The sequence below is a fragment of the Rhinoderma darwinii genome, chromosome 2 (genome assembly GCF_050947455.1).
Source record: "Rhinoderma darwinii isolate aRhiDar2 chromosome 2, aRhiDar2.hap1, whole genome shotgun sequence".
Classification (NCBI taxonomy): domain Eukaryota; kingdom Metazoa; phylum Chordata; class Amphibia; order Anura; family Rhinodermatidae; genus Rhinoderma; species Rhinoderma darwinii.
The window spans coordinates 207,160,575-207,182,524 of NC_134688.1; the positions used below are offsets into that span (position 1 = coordinate 207,160,575).

At 40.9% G+C, this 21,950-nt stretch overlaps 1 protein-coding gene across 1 annotated transcript in view; it reads left to right on the plus strand.

The window, feature by feature from the left end:
* Nucleotides 1-4,105: 4,105 nt before the first annotated feature.
* EGFL6 (EGF like domain multiple 6) overlaps nucleotides 4,106-21,950 on the plus strand; it is a 72,649-nt gene continuing 54,804 nt past the window's right edge. The window contains exons 1-3 of the mRNA XM_075850360.1: nucleotides 4,106-4,465; nucleotides 15,860-15,975; nucleotides 19,528-19,620. Coding sequence (XP_075706475.1) covers nucleotides 4,389-4,465; nucleotides 15,860-15,975; nucleotides 19,528-19,620 — 286 coding nt within the window. The 5' untranslated portion in view covers nucleotides 4,106-4,388. The remainder of the gene's footprint in view (nucleotides 4,466-15,859; nucleotides 15,976-19,527; nucleotides 19,621-21,950) is intronic.

Sequence of the window (21,950 nt, forward strand, 5' to 3'; positions counted from 1 at the left end):
CCTCCTCACACAGTATAATCCCCTATAATGCCTCCCCGACACAGTATAATCCCCTATAGTGCCTCCCCACACAATATAATCCCCTATGGTGCCTCCTCACACAGTATGATCCCCTATAGTGCCTCCTCACAATGTATAACCACCTATAGTGCCTCCCCACACAGTATCATCCCTTATAGTGCCTCCCCACACAGCATAATGCCCCCATAGCTGCCCCCTAAAGTATAATGCCCCCATTGCGACCCCCACACAGAATAACGCCCTTATAGCTGCCCTGAAAAGTATAATGCCCCTATAGTGCCTCCCCACACAGTATAATGCCACTATAGTGCCTCCCCACACAGTATAATTCCCCCATAGTGGCCCCACACAGCATAATACCCCTATAGTGGCCCCCACACAGTATAATGCCCCTATAGTACCTCCCGAAACAGAATAATGCCCCCATAGATGCCCCCAGATAGAATAATGCCCCCATAGCTGACACACACGGTATAATGCCCCTGTAGTGGCCCCCACAAAGGATAATGCCTGTATAGGGGCCCCACACAGTATAATGCCCCTATAGTACCTCCCCACACAGTATAATGCCCCCTTCATGGACTCCACACAGAATAATGCCCCACCCATAGCTGCCCAGACACAATATAATGCCCCTATAGCTGCCCTCACACAGTATCATGCCCCTACAGTTTGCCTCACAAAGGATGATTCCCCCATAGTGGCCCCACACTGTATAATGCCCCTATAGTACCTCCCCACACAGTATAATGCCCCCTTCATGGCCCCCACACAGAATAATGCCCCCCATAGCTACCCACACACAGAATAATGCCCCTATAGTAAACCCCACACAGTATAATGCCCCTATAGTTGCCCCCACACAGAGTAACAACCTCTTAGTGGCCCCCACACAATATAATGCGCCTACAGCTGCCGCATATGGTATAATGCCCCTATAGTTTCCCCCACACAGGATAATGACCCTATAATGTCCCTCACACAGTATAATGCCCCAATAGCTGCCCCACTCAGTATAATGCCTTCATAGCTGGCCCCCATATTCAGTATAATGCCCCACAGCCAGTATAATTCCCCCACAGCCAATATAGTGCCCCCACACCTGCCCCCATACAGTATAATTCACCAATAGCTGCTCCCCATGCAATATGATGCCCCCATACTCACCTAACCATATCAGGACACTTGATTAACGTTAATCTCTGTGTATGTGGCTGCTGTGTAAATAAATGGAGAGGAGTGTATGACGCTGACTGGTTACTGATTGGTCAGCGTCATACACGTAAACACGCCCAGTTAAAAACACAATACACGCCCAGTTGGATATAACGAAAAAAAAACACCCAGTTGTCCATTTCAAAGCTCATTTGCATATATATATAAAATAGCTCATAACTTGGCCAAAAATGTACGTTTTAAAAAAAACAAAAACTTTACTGTTATCTACATTGCCGCACCGATCACATGCAATAGGAGATAGGGATTTGAGAATCTGGTGACAGAGCCTCTTTAAGTCTACTATACTATTTTGGAATTTTTTTCTTTAGTCCTAATATGAGACATCAGTATACGATCGTTTGATGACTTTTATAATACACTACTATACTTACAGTGAAGGAAATAAGTATTTGATCCCTTGCTGATTTTGTAAGTTTGTCCACTGTCAAAGACATGAGCAGTCTAGAATTTTTAGGCTAGGTTAATTTTACCAGTGAGAGATAGATTATATTTAAAAAAAAACTATATATATATTTATTTGCATTGTGCACAGAGAAATAAGTATTTGATCCCTTTGGCAAACAAGACTTAATACTTGGTGGCAAAACCCTTGTTGGCAAGCACAGCAGTCAGACTTTTTTGTAGTTGATGATGAGGTTTGCACACATGTTAGATGGAATTTTGGCCCACTCCTCTTTGCAGATCATCTGTAAATCATTAAGATTTCGAGGCTGTCGCTTGGCAACTCGGATCTTCAGCTCCCTCTATAAGTTTTTGATGGGATTAAGGTCTGGAGACTGGCTAGGCCACTCCATGACCTTAATGTGCTTCCTTTTGAGCCACTCCTTTGTTGCCTTGGCTGTATGTTTCGGGTCATTGTCGTGCTGGAAGACCCAGCCACGAGCCATTTTTAATGTCCTGGTGGAGGGAAGGAGGTTGACACTCAGGATTTGACGGTAAATGGCTCCATCCATTCTCCCATTGATGCGGTGAAGTAGTCCTGTGCCCTTAGCAGAGAAACACCCCCAAAACATAATGTTTCCACCTCCATGCTTGACAGTGGGGACGGTGTTCTTTGGGTCATAGGCAGCATTTCTCTTCCTCCAAACACGGCGAGTTGAGTTAATGCCAAAGAGCTCAATTTTAGTCTCATCTGACCACAGCACCTTCTCCCAATTACTCTCAGAATCATCCAGATGTTCATTTGCAAACTTCAGATGGGCCTGTACATGTGGATTTTAATCCATTGCGGCGTAATGTGTTACCAATGGTTTTCTTGGTGAATGTGGTCCCAGCTGCCTTGAGATCATTAACAAGTTCCCCCCGTGTAGTTTTCGGCTGAGCTCTCACCTTCCTCAGGATCAAGGATACCCCACGAGGTGAGATTTTGCATGGAGCCCCAGATCGATGTTGATTGACAGTCATTTTGTAGGTCTTCCATTTTCTTACTATTGCACCAACAGTTGTCTCCTTCTCACCCAGCGTCTTACTTATGGTTTTGTAGCCCATTCCAGCCTTGTGCAGGACTATGATCTTGTCCCTGACCTCCTTAGAAAGCTCTTTGGTCTTGCCCATGTTGTAGAGGTTAGAGTCAGACTGATTAATTGAGTCTGTGGACAGGAGTCTATTATACAGGTGACCATTTAAGACAGCTGTCTTTAATGCAGGCACCAAGTTGATTTGGAGCGTTAACTGGTCTGGAGGAGGCTGAACTCTTAATGGTTGGTAGGGGATCAAATACTTATTTCTCTGTGCACAATGCAAATAAATATATATAATTTTGACTATGTGATTTTCTGTTTTTTTTAAATATAATCTATCTCTCACTGGTAAAATTAACCTAGCCTAAAAATTCTAGACTGCTCATGTCTTTGACAAAATCACCAAGGGATCAAATACTTATTTCCTTCACTGTATGTACTGCAGTGTATTGTCAGTATAAACAGACATTATACTAGGCCATGAAGGCAGACCTGGAGGCCTTTGGCAACATTTGCACCCCACAATCGCGTCTCTGAATGCGGATGCGGATTTTCCCTCTTAAAACCGATCCCGGTCGCTAGAGCATGCGCCTGGCATGACTTCAGACAACCTGACACCTACTCATGCTGGCATGAAACACCCGTGCCAGGTTTATGACACCGCTCCAGAGCTTTTAGAAAGCACATCCATCCAATGTTCAAAGTTTGTGAGATCATGTCATTTACCTATTATGTCTTGTACTAAATATTATAATAGTTGCTGACTGTTAGCAACATCTGTGTAATATACACTTTGCTTTAAATGTCCTACTGGTTATAATAAAATGGCCAGTAAGTGTATTTTTCTTGTGGCATTACATCAGCACTAAAAGTCCAGCCTGAAATAAACTTAAAGAAGGCAGCGGACAGTATTGAAACAATACAGGTCTGAAAGGGTGGAAAAAAGACTCCAGGAAAGATCGATGAAAATAAAGTATAACCATCCAATGACATGTGTTCCTGGCTTTTGCTAAACTAGGGACCGCAGAGTCCATTCTATCTACCCTATCGCTGTGGGGCTGAGTTTTCAAGCATGTGTTGTCAATCATGTTAACATATACAAGTAGTTTCTGAATATTATAAAATATGGAGAGGACCAAGAGTTTACTGTCTGTATTCTCCTATTTTTTTAATTATTTTTAAATATAATGAATGTGTTATGAAGTTAATGCCGTGGTATATTTCACATGAAGACTTTGTTAGAATCGAGTTATAGATTATGAGCTACACTCTCTTTCACACAGGTACTGGGAACACAGGGTTAAAATAAGGAAAAACCTAGGCAGCCCACTCCTCCCTATGTAAAATCCTGCCACAACCCACCAACCTTCTGAGGACAGACCGGCTGGAATTTCACAGCAGCCAAGTGTTTTATGCAGCTGCTTAAAGGCAGGAAAAAGGCAGAGCTAACACCCAACAAAAGACAAGCTAGAGGAAAAGTGCTCCCCCACTACTAGGACTGCACACAGGGATGGAGTGAACAGCACTACAGGGACTCTCAGGACTGCTTTCCATTGAAAAGGACAGTACTTATGAACAAGTAACTCCGCACAATTCCTCAGAAAGAAGAGAGAAGATTGGAGTTCACCTCTCAGTACAATATAAGCTTTCCAGGTGCTGGGCTCAGACATGTGGCTGCTGCTGTGGATAACTATTTTAGATGTATACTTCACCTCTGCTGCAGGTAGACTTGCAGAGTTTTCAAGGTCAGTGTGCATACAACCATATCTTTTAAGTACATGTCCTATAACAATGCACATCCCAAATTCTTTGTTGCAATCCAAGGATGTGTTACAATGCAGAACAGCTATAGGAAACGCAAAGATAACATGACGTATACTTAAAGGGGAGGTCTGCTTTTATATAAATATTGCTTAAATTACACCACATAGATAGAACGCTATAGTCCAAATATACTCTTTGTTATATAATTGTACACCAGCTCTGATCTCAGGTGGCTTCTAGGGGGATCATTATCCATTTGGGCAGGAAACGTTATTAGATCCTTATGTATGCATCCCTGTAAATATACATTGTCCTCTATGGACCATATGACATCACAGAGTATATTAGGAAATGATAGCACTATGTGGTTTGTTATTTATGAAATAATCCATGTGCACGTTATGTATTTTGATGCATAATATAATATGTACACAATTCTTTTTATGCTATTTTTGTGCCTATGTGCAGATGTATTTTTTTTTTTCTATTGGCTGTCCCATCGATAGTTGGATTGTAGCACGAAGAGAATTCTGTCTGGGGTCTGTCTCTTGTCTTAGTAAGATGTATGCCATAAATGTGATTTGTCTGCCTTATGCCATTGTACTTGCTGGTCTCTGGGCAGTGTTGAATGGAAGCTGAATAAGTGGCAGTCAATTACCTTAAGTTCTGCAGGAAATGAGCTGTTTGGTAAATTATTAAAGGTCCCGGTGTATGTCTTATGGAAAGTTTTGTGTTTTACACCATCATAATTACGGCATGTTTGTTTATAAATCACACTTTCATTATTTTCGCTGGGAGGAAACAGGTGCAAAACTGGCGCAGCATTCAAGTAATAATTTGCGCCAGATGTTCTCATATAGGGAGAGCCAACAGTAATGTGTTCCAGGAATTCCTCTGCTCCGAAGCAGGAGTGTGAACTGATGCATTTCTCACATGTCACTTGTTATCTTGCCCTGGAGATAGATCAACTACTGGAATGGCAGTTCCTCTTAGAAGTCAAATTAAACAGGTTACAAAAACAAGGTAAATCAGGGAGAAAAACCAAATTATTTACAAATCGATTTATTCCATTTTGTTGCCTTGTCTTTAGTATTTTTTATGTTGTTGCTATTATGAATTCTATTATTACGACAGTCATTAGTCTGTGCCTTAAAGGCAGTGCATCATGGGTAGTGACTCACATCCAGGCCTTTATTTACATCTAGTATTGCCTGAGGTTAATGTAAGTGAATATGAATTTGCAGAAGTTTAGACAACCTGAACAAACTGTGGACCAAGTTTTTTGTTTTATCCATCAATAAAGGGGTTGTCTACTTTGGACATATCTTCTTGTTAGAATCGTTCACTGTCTATAAGCTGATCGCAGGGTCTTCCACTACTGGGACACCCAGTAACCAGATGTAAACTGTGGGGAAATCTGCCAGAAAGTGTGCAATTTTCTTTCAGCGCTATTGAAAGCAATGTCCTGTCCATGTAATGCACAGACATGTCAGATCCACCAGTGCGAGAGAGGGTCTCTGTAGCTACTCTATGTAATAGATGAGGGTTCTAAATGAGGGACCCTTCCCCTAACCAATAACCTTAAAATGCCCTAAAAGGGTATTTGATAGGTTTTCTGAACCCGGAAGTAGAGTATTTAAAACTACTGTATAAGTAAGGCTCTTGTCCAAAGACATCAGTTGGCCATCATACTAACATATGCTGATGCTGTAGACATCTGAAAAATATAGTAAAAAAACTAACAAATATTCGCCATAGATATACTGTCTCTCAAACTTGGGATACTGCACTGTAGCAGGTTGGCTCTTACTGTTGTGTGTCCATGTACTGCAGCCATCAGTTTTCTTGGTAGATGCACTGATTTTTACCATTTTAATGCCCATGGGGCTACCAGACCAGGCAGTTTCCAAATGTTGGCAGTTAGGGGCTATATGGCTCAGACAAGTAGGTTTTTACCTGCCTAGGAGGTAGGTAAAGTTTCCTCTGCAGATTGGTGGAGTGCTTGCTCACCAGTGACTAGAAGTGCAATTAAACAAGCCCTCAATGTTAACAGTGCTTCTTAAAGTGCTTGCTAACTAGACCTTAATTTCCAGTGACTTTCTAGAGTCATCCTGGAAATGTTCCTGCAATATTTTTTGTCAGAGTACCACTGTCATCATTCAAAAGCTTGGATCAAGCGCTAGACAACCCCAGAAACTGTAAACTACACCTGGCCTCAGCTGAACAGGAAGGAACATTATCATGGAAACCCTGCCTGTCAGTTTTTCCCAGCGATCACAGGGGATTTGACAAATTTTGGGCATCTTGAAGATACCCTTCTGTAAAATATCCATCACCTACTCAAAATCAGACTGCCCTTGAACTGAGAACACATAAGTAAATAGACTATTATGTTACTACATGTTACAACTGTCAGCTATGGAACCACAAATCTTTATAACTGGATACAGATAAAGTTATGAGGTCAGTAAAACAGTATAGCAGACATTGGAGCACTCTTTTCCCCTCTTTTTAATAGGCAGCCTTAAGCCTCAGTAGGATGTATAGGTTGTGCCCTTTCGCGACCAATGGGGATGCCTTTTTTAGTAGGTGTATTATACTTGTAGATTTGCATGTCTTTTTCTCTTTGAGGACACTGATAACCTTACACCTACTGTCCTGAAAGGATGCTCAGTTTGAGGAACATTCATCATTACATTGGTAGAAGATTGAATTTGACATTTGTAAATGATGGGCATTTGATGTTATTTTGACACTTATTGTGCTAATTAAATCAGGTAAAAACACCCAGGATGGGACACGTGAGGGTGCTAGTTGTTGTGAGAAGTGCACCACAATGTCCAGCTTTATTTTGAGCAGACAAACATTTTAAAGCTGTCATGACTTAAAGCGGTTATCCTGGACTATATTAATGTTGGCTTATCCTTAATATATGGCATTAAAATCTGATTTCAACGCCCAGCACCCTAACTGATCAGCTGACTAAAGGTTCCTCTTTGCCTTCATCATTTACCTGCCATAACTTTATACATTTAGTAGAGGCTGTGGCTGGGATTGCAGCTCAGTCCCATTCACTTGAATGGGACCAAGCTGCAGTGAACTGCAGTACCAGGCAAAGTCACTACTGGATGTACGACGCTGTGCATCGTTACCAATTAAGGGGCTACGGACACTCCAGTCAGCTGATCAGCGGGATTGCTGGGCATAGGGCCCCCACCAATCTGACATTGGTGGTCTATCCTAAGAATGGGCTATCAATATTATAGTCCTAAAAAAACCTTTAATGTTTTGCCTAGTTGATGGGCGGAGTCTAAGGCGCCAGACAATCTTGCCTTTAGGCTCCTGAAATGTAAATCTGGCAGTAAGCAGACCATTTAGTATAGCAGTGCACAATAGATGAACTTATGCATCTGCACGCTAAAAACGTTCCATAATGTATTAACATCAATGACCTCCAAAAATAACACAATAAGCTACATTATAAAGTAACATTATATTGTACAAAAAAATGTTATGCTAAATATTAATTACATGTCTCCACTGAAAGAAAGACCACCTTATTCATCTATACTGTGCAAAAACAGTTTGTGAGTGCAAAACTTATCTAGATATTAAGATTAGCCTGTATAAATGATATTAATGTAGTAGCATATGTAGCGAACTTTGAAGGGAATATCTAAAGTAAGAGATCATAATGCTAAATGAAAGGCCTTTGCTTTCTTTTGTGCTAGACTTGAATAATAATCCCCTAATTGGTGTAATTACAGAATGATGAGAAACCTCCAGTGAATTTTTATGTAGCGAAACAGCTGCTCACAGTGTATGTATCACATTACAAAGAGGTGGTTGCAATCGTTTCATGCACTAGTACCTGTAGTAAACATTGTGCAAAGAGCTCCATTCCATAGACAAGTCAATAAAGATCCTTTTATCTTCTCCACAGATCTCCTTTAAAATTGAAGCCTCTCCTTTTGTCTTCCATCGAAACATTTAATATAACATACAAGATTCCATTTAGTTCTTGACACACAGCATAGTAGCGCCTTTTATAATATTCCATATAGTAATTGTACTTGTGCATTTACATCATGTTTACATCATTAGATAATGTTAATGAAATAAAGTGCACATAAGAGTTTTATTTAGAATATTTAAAAAAAATGTTTTTCACTATATATATATATATATATATTACACCCTACCACCACAATTACCAGTGTTCCTTCAAGTTACAATATTAATGTCTTACCAGGCGACCATTGTAACCTGAGATCATAAATCTTTGGGAAACTAGTAATTGGTTTTGCAGCCCACCAAAATGTCAACTGAAAATAGAAAAAAATAGAGGTGAAATAACCAAAGTATATTACTAATAGAGATAAAGCAAGCCCTTACATATAAAAGCCAGTATGAGGGAAATTGGGGAATAACCTACTATGTAGAGAGCAAGAGCTTCTTCGGAGTCCTGTACAGTACATGCAGTGTACAGTAAAAAAAAAAAAGAAAGCTACAGCCCAATGGTGCCCAAATGAGAAGAATATCCTGACAAAGGTAGATAGTAGCACAGTACCTGCAGTCAAGGTAGATAGCAGCACAGTACCTGCAGTCAAGGTAGAGAGCAGTACAGTAAATGTAGCAGAGGTAGATGGTGGTAAAGTACATGTAGTACAGGTGGATGGCAGTATAGTACATGTAGTAAAGAAAGATAGCAGTATAGTACATGTAGTACAGGTAGACAGCCGTATAGTACATGTAGTACAGGTAGAGAGCAGTACAGTAAATGTAGCAGAGGTAGAGAGCAGTACAGTAAATGTAGCAGAGGTAGATGGTGGTAAAGTACATGTAGTACAGGTGGATGGCTGTATAGTACATGTAGTAAAGAAAGATAGCAGTGTAGTACAGGTAGAGAGCAGTACAGTAAATGTAGCAGAGGTAGATGGTGGTAAAGTACATGTAGTCACCGTATGATCAGCAGTGAGATGATGGGCGTATCATTCTTTTTTGTGAAACAGCAACTCCCAGCATATCCTTACCATTGTTCAGGCTATACTGGGAGCTGTAGTTTTATGCTGTACAAACTTATATGGCAAGGGTTAAACTGAATTTGCAAATGATCTCTGTACTGAGCTGTATTTGTGCATGTTTTGTATATATATACTGAGCTTGGTTCTGGTGCTGCATATATATGTATGAGCTTGGTTCGGGAGTTATATACATCATAAAAACCAAGCTCAATACATATATACAGCACAAAAGAGATGCTCAGTATAGAATCAGGCTCAGAATATAAATACAGCACCAGAACCAAGCTCAGTACATATATAAAGAACCAGAACAAAGCTCAGTACATATATGCACCACCAGAACAAAGCTCAGTACATAAATACAGCACCAGAACAAAACGCAGTACATAAATACATCATAACATAAATACATCATAACAACATAAAACCTGCATCATATCAGCGCCGGGTGCCGTTAGTTGCAGCCTGCTGCTGGCTCTTACTAGACCCAGCACAGCCTTATTAGTGACAACAGCCATTATAAGAGGGCTGATATCCGCTGTAACTGGGGCTGCTGTGCAGGCCCAGTTACAGTGGAAAAATAAGGTGTAAAATAAGGGGGAAAAAAAAAGTCCCCAAAGGTCTTTTCTAACTTTTGAGGGACTGACCATAATAATAAAAAAATAAAAGTAAGATAAAGTGCAAAAAAAGTCTTAATAAATACACATAAAATACCCGCCTAAAAAAGATGTCCCCCGCCAATCATTGTCGTAACACTAGTGCTGACCCATTTGCCCTAAAATAGACGTAATACTTTATATCAAAATTTACGGTAGACAATGACGATCACAAAGAAAAGGTTTATTTTAGGGTAAAACTATAAAATCATGTCGCAAGCCCAGCAAATAAAAAAGTTATAGCTGTTTAACTAATGCATGCTAAAAATGGCTAAACGGTGTTTGGTCCCGAAGGTTTAAAATGGCCCGGTCCTGAACCGGTTAAAAGGACAGTCTAGACAAAAGTAATACACTGTGTTATGGCTAGTGCGGGACCTGGGGGCGGTGCATTACACCACGGTTCCCTCTTTGGTGTTCTTTGAATTAGTTTGCAATGCACCGCCCCTTCAGGCCCTGCACTAGGCATAACACAATGTATAAGTTTTGTCTGGAGTGTTATTTTAATTAAAACTGGAAAAGTTGCTTCTTGCTCATATAGTTCAAAAACAGAAGACTACACATTATAATTTTATTTTTTACAGTGAGCCATGCTGTAGCGTCTATATTACTCACTCCCCCCAACAGCCACAGCCATGGATCGGAGACGCCAGCACTCACTTCCGCTCCGTTCTGCTGTGTCCCGTGCACATGAAAATAATCATCTATTAGCCCATTATCACCCAGGACTATTAGAAGGGTCCTGCCCCTTTACTCCTTGCCTGAGCATTGTTGTGTTTACCCGTGTTAGTCTTGAAAATGGTCCCTAAGTGTTATCCTGTTCCCAGTGTTCCCCTACCTTCTACCTGTATCCCATGCTACCTTAGTTCCTGTGCCTTAGAAAGTTGGAGTCGTGTTGTGCCACCGGTCACGCCTGCTGTGTTACACCACGCCTGGTGTCTGCTGCCAAAGTCCCATCTGAGCCTGGCCGTTACTACTGTCTGAACTACTACAGGCAGAGGCGTAGCTAGGTTCTCCAGCACCCGGTGCAAAGATTCAGTTTGGCGCCCCCCCCCAGCCTCTTTCCCGACATCTCCTTCCCCCTCGCCGTGTTTGTTTTCTCTATCAATCGAGGTGTCATTGCTTTTTATGTAACACATTTGTACATCTTACAAGCAATATGGTTCTATACACAACACCAGAACCAAGCTCAGTACATAAATACAACACCAGCACAAATACAGCTCAATTTAGTGCAAGCCCTGCTGTATAGGTGTGTACGGCGTAAAACTACAGCTCCCAGTATGGCACGAACAATGGTAAGGATATGCTGGGAGATGCTGTTTCACAAAAATAAATCCTATCATAATCATCTAACTGCAGATCATACAGTGACTACATTACTGATTAGAGGCAGAATAAACATTTACATTAAGTGACTCACCGGTGACGTCTCAGATTCTAGTTCTTTTTCTCCATCCGGTCCAGACCTCTATGATGAATTCTCCCGGTCACAGCCCATTTCTGCAGTTTGCCGCTCAGATGTCTTCAGCTTCTCACTTTACCAACATTTCTGCACCTATAAATAAATATAAAGTTATCATTATACCACACACTACACCCCTAAATATAATAGTGCCATACACTGCACCTCTAATTATAATAGCACCATACACCGTGTCCCACACACACACTGTGCCCCCTGTAGATAGTGTCTGCCATAGAGCCCCCTGTAGATAGTGCCCCCATATAGCCCACCCCTGTATATAGTGTCCCACAAATAACTCCCCCATAGTGCTCTACAGATATATAGCCCCCCTGTATATAGCCCCCTGTAGATATAGACCAGCCCTGTATATAGTGCTCCACGTATAGCCCAACCCTGTATATAGCCCCCTGTAGCTATAGCCCACCCCTGTATATAGTGCTCTACAGATAGCCCACCCCAGTATATAGCCCCCCTGTAGATATAGCCCACCCCTGTATATAGTGCTCCACAGATAGCCCAACCATGTATGTAGCCCCCCTGTAGATATAGCCCACCCCTGTATAGAATTCTCCACATATAATCCACCCCTGTATATAGTGCTCCACATATAGTCCACCCCTGTATATAGTGTTTCACAGATAGCCCACCCCTATATATAGTGCTCCACATATAGCCCACCCCTGTATATAGTGCTCCACATATAGCCCACCCCTGTATATAGCCCCCCTGTACATATAGTCCACCCCTGTATATAGTGCTCCACTAGATAGTCCACCCCTGTATATAGTGCTCCACAGATAGCCCACCCCTGTATATACTATATACAGGGGTGGGCTATCTGTGTTACACTATATACAGGGGTTGACTATATGTACAAGGGGGCTATATACAGGGGTGGGCTTTCTGTGGAGCACTATAGGGGGAGATATTTGTGGGATACTATATACAGGGGTGGGCTATATCTACAGGGGGACTATATCTACAGGGGGACTATATCTACAGGGGTGGGCTATATACAGGGGTGGGCTATATACAGGGGTGGGCTATATACAGGGGGACTATATCTACAGGGGGACTATATCTACAGGGGGACTATATCTACAGGAGTGGGCAATATCTACAGGGGTGGGCTATATCTACAGGGGTGGGTGATATCTACAGGGGTGGGCTATATCTACAGTGGTGGGCTATATCTACAGGGGTGGGCTATATACAGGGGTGGGCTATATACAGGGATGGGCTATATACAGGGGGGACTATATCTACAGGGGGACTATATCTACAGGGGGACTATATCTACAGGGGTGGGCTATATACAGGGGTGGGCTATATACAGGGGTGGGCTATATACAGGGGGACTATATCTACAGGGGGACTATATCTACAGGGGTGGGCTATATCTACAGGGGTGGGCGATATCTACAGGGGTGGGCTATATCTACAGGGGTGGGCTATATACAGGGGTGGGCTATATACAGGGATGGGCTATATACAGGGGGGACTATATCTACAGGGGGACTATATCTACAGGGGGACTATATCTACAGGGGTGGGCTATATCTACAGGGGTGGGCTATATCTATAGGGTGGGCTATAGCTATAGTCCACCCCTGTATATGGTGCTCCATAGATAGCCCGCTCCAGTATATAGCCCCTCCTGTAGATAGACACCCCCTGTAGATAAAGCCCCCCCATAGATAAAGTCCCCCTTGTAGATGAAGGCCCCCCCCGTGAAGAAAAAGTCCCCCCCCCCTAGACAAAGTCGTCCCCCCTGTAGATAATGCCGCACACTTCTATTACAATTTTAAAAAAAACTATTTAAACTCACCTTAATCCCGCTCCCACGCCGTCCGGCAGCCATGGAGACCTGCTCTCTTCTGCGCAGGTCTCCAGGGGGTTGAACGCAGCATCTATGAAAGGCGCTGGTTGGCTGGGCAGGATGACTTTCCCTGTCAGTCAGTCAGCGCCTTTCATCGACGGAAGCGTCACTGGTACAAAAGGTACCAGTCGCTTCATTCGTGGAAAGGCGCTGAATGGCCGGGCACGGAACGTGCCCGGTCATTCATTGCTTCTTATTATACCTGTGTCCTTGCGACACAGGTACAATTATAGTGCAGGAGGAGGTGGCGCTGGTGCCCCCCTCTAAGCTGCGCCCGGGGCACATGCCCCGCCTGCCCCCCCCCCTAGCTACGCCCCTGACTACAGGCACCCTTGTGCTTGGACTATATAGACATTGACTTGGTACACTGTTTGGCCAGCTGCTATCCCGCTACGGCGGTACGGCCCAATGGGTCCACATACCCACAGATCGTGACACATTCGTTTTACAATTAATTGGGAATAATGCTTTGCTTTTTCTTTTCTACACAGTAATATTTGCTTCAGGCAAATGAATGCAAATATGAGCAGACTTTCCCCTGTGTTATTAGTTCTACATGAACTGTTTTAAGTGGAGTAACAAAGTAACAAGCTTTTTGTACATCAACACTTGGGTAATTTGTGGGATTCCAGATGTCTAATGAAAATATAATAATCACAAGGTTTATTTCTACAATCGAGATCTGCTGATTTAAAGGCATCTACAAATTATTATTAGGAAGTAATAGAGAATATGCTATGAAACGAAACCCTTTAACACCACTCCAGCCATTTCCTGCATAATCCTATCCACTGATATCATATTGTGGAGACCTCAGTACATAACTGAATTATAATAACTCTGCAGGCCAATTTGGTGGATTCAGTGAATTAACATGGGATTTGGCAGTTACATTCACTGAATTAATTTGCTTCCACGACTGCATTTAAAGTAGATATCCAATTATTTTATGATATGACCTCCTGTTTCCTACTATTAGAAATTATATCCTGGATTTATTTATTCATGATAAGTTTACTTTTTATCTTAAACGGCTGCTGCAGAATTCCACTGCGGACTGTCCGCAGTGGAATTCAACAGCAATTCCGCCACATCTGAACGTAGCCTTTAGGTATTAGCAGATTTTATAACAGTAGGAACGCTCTTAAGAAAAAAAGGGGGGATAAAAAAGAGAAAAAAAAGAGAAAAAACGGCGCTCCTCTAAGGTGATATCGTTCTGATATTTGTAGGATAGAAAGTAGCTTAATGAATGGAGCTCACCTTAGTGAGTTGTGCAATGTCACCAGCACAACTTGGCTTTGTAGCTTGTACACGCTCGATCACACTGTGCTTGCCTCTGGAGCCTTAACCGCAGGGGTTGAATTCGTATCAGGAACTCCTCTCCTCGCGGTTTTGAAGTAATGCAAATTGGGAAGAAAAAAGCTGCTCCTCTGAACGGGCGCTCAGGTGTGAATTGTACTAGTATCCTCACAAAATCGTCAGGGTTTATTTCAACGATTTTATTCGATATACTATTAAGAACAATATAAAATTCAATCGCTGCAACGCGTTTCAACCACGCACTGTGGTCTTCATCAGGCATATCAGTAGGAACGCAAAAGAGGCTCAAACTATAATGACATGATTGCTAACAATAAACCAAAGAGGTTTTATATTTATTCCTTTTTTTAAGGGGGTTTTCGGATCTCTAAAAATTGTGTGTAGATGGTTTAACTGCAGTAATATTAGTCACTATCTGTAGCTGAAATGTCTTTGTAAGCCAGTCTTATATGAGGTCACGTGACCAGGCTCCTGGTGTTTATCTGCTGCTTGTCTACTAAATATGTGGTCATCTCCCTTCTCCCCCTCCCTGAAGTACGGGATGTCACATATTACATGCCTATTATCGTCACTGCTCCCTGCTCTCCTGCCTCCCTCTTTGTCTATGAAGGACTCACATTTAACATGCTGGGCAGCAGATTCTAGCAGCAGAACAGCAGAGCTGTATCTCAGACAGTGGGTAATTATAGCACTACCTTACAGATTGTAATAGAGGGACATGCGGGCAGCTGTAAATACAGGAAACTCCTGTGAAAGGAGAGAAGAATCATGGGAACTGTAGTCCTTTACAACATGGTAATCCCGCCCCGAGCAAGCCCTAGCAAAATCTAAACAACAGTGCTGCAAAGCTGGGCAACATAATAAAACTGAAAAATAACTAGTTCTGAGCTATGGTGGCATCATCTGGTAAGCATTCAGATATATAAAGGTACTTTTCTGTCTTTTTTATAAGCTCAGAAAACTAGCTTTAGAGAAGGTAATTATGTCTTAACAAAAATAAATTAATTAAAGGTATCATCCTTTATTTGTAGCTCTAGAAGACATAGACGGCTCATACCATCTCTAAACACCCCTGGACTGTGCAGATATGGAACCAAAACTGAGTGCTGCTATGGGTGGCAACGAAATAACAAGGGCCAATGTGAAGGTAAACTGCAAAATGAATTGTGATAACAACCTTGCTATGGCCTATGTTTCTACATTGTATGCACTAATAATAATACTGGCTATAATTTTTATTTTGTTGTTAATTGGATTGAGTAATTACCTAATAAATTCTAATCTCACTTTTATCACAATGCAAAGCTTAGAAATAGCCCTGCCTTTCCTTAAAAGGGTTGTCCCACTATAACTACCCCTATCTTTAAGACCTATTAGGGCATATGGAGGTCAACGAGCGGAGTCATCCACTTGGGCAACTCAATTTGCCAGAACAGAGTGCCACCATATCAATTTCTCTTTAATTGCATGTGTCATGTAACATGTAACAGGCTGCCCAAATCTTCAAGCCATATTGTGTTGTGGTTTCAGTGGCTAGACCCACGGTATTGAGCTATTCTGAGGTTTAATTTTTTTTTTATGACCTTGACCGTGCGGGCTCAATAATGTTACATTGTGATAGTTCAGACGGACGCAGCAATACCAATTATGTTTAATTTTTTGACAGTGCTTGAGGGGGAAATAGGAAAAGCTTTTTTCTTAAAGTAGTTTTCCCACTAGGGACATTTATGACATATCCACAGGATATGTCATAAATGTCAGATAGATGCGGAACCCATCTCTGGGTCATGCACCTATCTCTAGAACTGCCGCTGTGTGTTGAGGCTAAAGCAGGTGAATTCCGATAATAAAGAAGGAAACAGCGTAACTCGCTGAGCTATGCTGTTTCCGTAAGTCCCCTGGAACTGAATAGTAGTTACGGAAACAGCGTAGCTCGCATGCTACTCTGCTTCCGTAACTGCTATTCACTACTATGGGAGTTAAGGAAACAGCGAAGCTCAGCGAGTTACACTGTTTTCGTAACTCCCGACCATAAAGTCAGGAAGTGGCCGAGAGTCAGTGATAGCAGAAGAAGGTATAACGGGGTTTAGGGGGCCCCATTCTAGAGATAGGTGCAGGTCCCAGATGTGGGACCTGCATCTATCTGACATTTGACATATCCTGTGGAAATGTCATAAATGTCCCTGGTGGGAAAACCCTTTTAACTTTTAATTTTTATTTGCACGTAAAAAAAACCTTTATAGTACTGTATTTAACTTTTTTTTATTAGTCCCCGAAGGGACAGTTGGATTGCTTGCAGTATATATTTCAATACTAATGTATTGCAGTATATCGAATTTTGACAAGCTCCTATTCTGCCTTTGGCACAGCTTAATATGAGCACAAAGATGGCAGACCTTAACCCCTGTGTCACCATCAATACGCCTTTTCACGGCGGTCACTAAGGGGCCTTAGACTAGGCTGTCGCCTTTTCGCGGCGGCCCAGTCTAAGTCCTCCACTAGTGTTCCGTACAGGCTGGAGCCGGGGCTCGGCTGTCTAATGACAGCCGGGCTCGTGCCACAACAGCCGCGATCTAAGTTTACTTAAATCGCGGCCATTTAACACATTAAATGCTGCGGTCAATAGCGACTGCGGCATTTAAATAATTTAGAGAGAGAACAGATCCCTCTCTCACCCTTCGGTGGGCCGGAAAAGCAATCACAGGCCTCTTATGAAGTATGATAAAGGCCCCCAGGTCTGCCCTGGTCATATGCCTATTAGGACGTGCCGGATGCACATCCTAATAGATTGCCTGTCAGTTTTACACTGACAGGCAATAATGCTTTGGTATACTGAGTATACCAAAGCATTATAGCAGCGATCTAAAGATCGCATAGTAAAGTCCCCTAGTGGGAATAATAAAATAAGTAATAAATGTGAAATAAATAAAAATTACAGTAAAAAGTGGTTATTTAGTAAAAGTGTAAAAAATAAATAAAATTACACATATATGGTATCACCGCAACTGTAATGAACCAAACAATAAAGTTAATATGTAATTTAAACTGCAAGATGAACACCGTAAAAAAAAAAGCGAAAAACAATAGCGAAATTGCTATTTTTTACCATTACACCCCAAAAAGTCATGATAAAAGTTAATTATTAAGTCCCATGTACCCCAAAACCAATAAAAACTACATCTCATCACGCAAAACACAAGCCCTCATATCACTACATTGACGGAAAAATAAAAAAATTACGGCTCTTGGAAAGCGACGATGCAAAAACTAATAATTTGAGTTCAAAAGAGTTTTTATTGTGCTATAGTAGTAAAACATAAAAAACCTCACATATGTGGTATCTTTGTAATCGTACCGACCCATAGAATAGAGGTATTGTGTTATTTACGATGCACAGTGAACTGCGTGAATTTAAAACGCATAGAACAATGGCGGAATTTCAGGATTTTTTTTCTATTTCCCCAAAAAAAGATCATAAAAGTTTATCCAAAAATGATATGTACCCCAAAATGGTTCCACTAAAAAGGACAACTAATCCCACAAAAAACAAATCCTCGTACAGCTATGTAGACGGAAAAATAAAAAAGTTATAGCTCTTTGAATGCGACTACAGAAAAACTAAAAAAATGGCTTGGTCATTAGGGCCTAAAATAGGCTGGTCACTAAGCCCCCAGGGTGCCATGACAACTATCGGCGATAGCGGTGGGGCTCATGGGACGTCAGAGGGGGATGCCCCCTCTTTCTAACGGCTTAGGTTCCGCGGTCGCTATTGGTCTTCATTACCTTATAAACACTGTAGTAAAGGGTATCGGCAGAATTGCATTCTGTGCAATTACATTTTCATGTTTTTATGAGTAATCAAATGTGGTTTAAGCTTAAGGGTATGTCCACACAACCTATTTTCAGACGTAATGGCGGCGTTTTACGCCTCGAATTACGCCTGAAATAGACGGCTCTAATACGTTGGCAAACATCTGCCCATGCCTGCAATGGGTTTTACGATGTTCTGTGCAGACAAGGTGTAATTTTACGCGTCACTGTCAATAGACGGCGCGTAAAATGACGCCCGTGTCAAAGAAGTGCAGGACACTTCTTGGGACGTATTTGGAGCCGTTTTTCATTGACTCCAATGAAAAACAGCTCCAATTACGTCCGTACTAGATGCCGCAAAAAAAGCGAGTACATGCAAAAACGTCTGAAATTCAGGAGCTGTTTTCTCCTGAAAACAGCTCCGTAATTTCAGACGTATTTGCGTTACCGTGTGAACATACCCTTAATAAGATTATAGTTGTACACTTCACTTAATATGTACATTCTATTATTTTCAAGGGGTTTAAAGGGTCTACTTCTCTCTTCTCCAAAAACAGCGCCATTCTTATCTATCGGCGGTGGAGGAACTGCAATAATAGACACAGCCCTTGGACAGGATTGGCGCAGCTTTTGGAAAATCCTAGACAACATTTGGGTGCCACAGCAGTATGGAGGCTCTATGTTTATTTACACACAGACAAAAAAGAAGGTCATATATAGAACCTCAGCAAGAGAGTTGTTGTATTATTATTATTTTATTCCTAATATTACTATTGTTGTTACTTTTCATCCATTTATAATTCCCCACTAGAGAATAGTACTTCAAAATGAATAGTAATGAGTAACTTAAACTACATAATATTTATTCATGTAACTTGTGATTCCTCAGCTATATGTGAACAGGGCTGTAAGCATGGCGAATGTGTGGGACTGAACAAAAGTAAATGTTTCCCTGGATTCACTGGAAATAGCTGCAGTCAAGGTATGTAAGACTAGATCAGTCTTGTGTGTAATAATGGATAAATATATGATCTTATTAACTGTTATTGTATGTTCTGCCTATGGAGATATATATATATATATATATATATATATATATATATATATATATATATATATTACCTAAGTACGCAGGACTGAAATGAGAAATTTTCATTTGTGAACTACTGACAATGAAAGTATTTCGATTATAATTGTGTGTGATTCTATCTGTGAACTTTGGATATAAATCATATAAAAAGTTATGCTAATATCAGAAAATTGAAAAGAGTACAGTAAAATTCCAATATCTTAGCGCTTAAGGCTGAATTAACACACATTGTTTTGCTGGGTTTTTGTACGTTTTTCGTGGTGCTTTAATGGCTTTTTCAATGGTGCATTTTAGTGTGGCCAGGTGTTACATTATAAATCTATAGTGAAATATAAAGTGCACTACATACAACTGTGTTTTAGTTTGTAGGGTTTTGAGGCAATTTTTTGGCCAGTAGCTCTGGGTATGGCGTTTTTTCCATTGGCTTCTATATAGGACTTCTAAAACGACCGAAAAAAAGCATGTTCAAAATGACATTATATGAAAAATGCAACCAAAAATGTCACTTAAAACGCCATAAATAAACGCATGTGCACATTTTAATAATGCTGGTGTTTTAGAAGCGTATTTTGATGCAGTTTAAGTAGCCAGAAAAAAAAACTGTGCGTGAAGGAGGCCTAAAGGGAATGTATGATCTATATTTTTTTTTTACTAATGAAAACCAGACACTGAAACATTCTTTTTTATGTGCTTTTATTTGTTATTGTATTTTCTGTAACTAATTAAGGGGACAGCCATCTTGCCTGAGTAGCTGTTAACAGCTTTAGAGATATGCTTTACAGCACCCACATGGCTCATAGGAAACAATAGTCTGGAGCTGACTCCTTGACAGAGTTTTCTCGGCATGCTCTGTAACTTGTGTAGAGGTCATTGTGCAGGAAAGGATATGAGGGGAGCTGTGTCCATCACCTATAGTCAATGGTGGATCCTGTGTTATCTATATATAGGTGTTACCTGTCAGTGTAATCCTGCCTGTGATGATAATGAGATGAATGCTGAGAATTGATATCTTCAGAACAGGAAGTGTCAGTCTATTGTGAGGCTCAGTGGCCAAAGTGAAAACTGCAAGATTTTAGGAATGTTTTTTAATATAGATTATGACATTGGGGGAAAAAAAATCACCAAAAATATTTTAAATACATGTTTAACATAAAAATATGATTTAAACGATAGGTCATTTTCTGACACATTCCCTTTAATCTGGAAATCTTTATTGTCCAGCATGCAGCGGTTGCAAAATAGAATATAATCTAGAATTGTCCAGCAGAATAAGGATGATCCAAATTGCAAAATCATAATATGGCCAAACTTTTGTCCTACATTATGATTCTAGGAGACAGTTATGGAAGAACTCAAATTATCTTTCACTTAAAATATTCACCTTTTACTGAAGTGCTGTACTTTTCCTTTTAATGATCCTAAGATGTATGTAATGTCTGAGAATATGAAATTCAGCTAAAATCCCAGGGTTTTGTATTAGTCATTGTATTGGATATATGTAGCCAAGTTGGTTGTCTATAGTTATAATGTGAGATAGTCACAGGATAAAAACATGTTACATGGGGGACAAACGCTTGAGATGAACTCATGTGGCTGTCCAGACACCTGGTTACATTACAATAAATCATTTAATATTCTCTATCCACTGTCTTCCCACTATTTTTATAAATATGAATGTGGTCTAATCAAAAGCTTGGTAAACCCAACCAAATTGTCTTTACCCTTGAGAGAATACAAATTATTGGGAACAAAAGGGAACAACAGAGACCTTATTCTATCTGGCTCGCCTTCAATATCCAATATGCAGTACTATAAACTGTAGAACTGTATATTATAAGGTCTCTGGAACGTTTCATTTCTGAAAAGTATATTTCCGGATTAAACATGATTGTTATCTGTGTTTTGTTGACAGTGCTGCCAAAATAAATAAATGGCAAGATTTTATTTGTTTTTGGACCAGCTCCAAGCCCATACATTTGTAACATAACGGAGTTAAGTCTGGAGATATCCTTGTTTCCATACATTTCTTTCTTTTCAAAAGTGATGATTTGTATTGTCTGAGGTGATAACAATAAAACATAAATGACCTTTTCTATTTAAAACGACTTCGAGCACCCAGGCGTGCTATTACGTACGGGTGCAGGGGGTGATGATTGAAGCGTGTTCACACGCTGAACGCGCTCCATATGATATGCTGCGGGTGTCGGTTGTATTTTACAGCG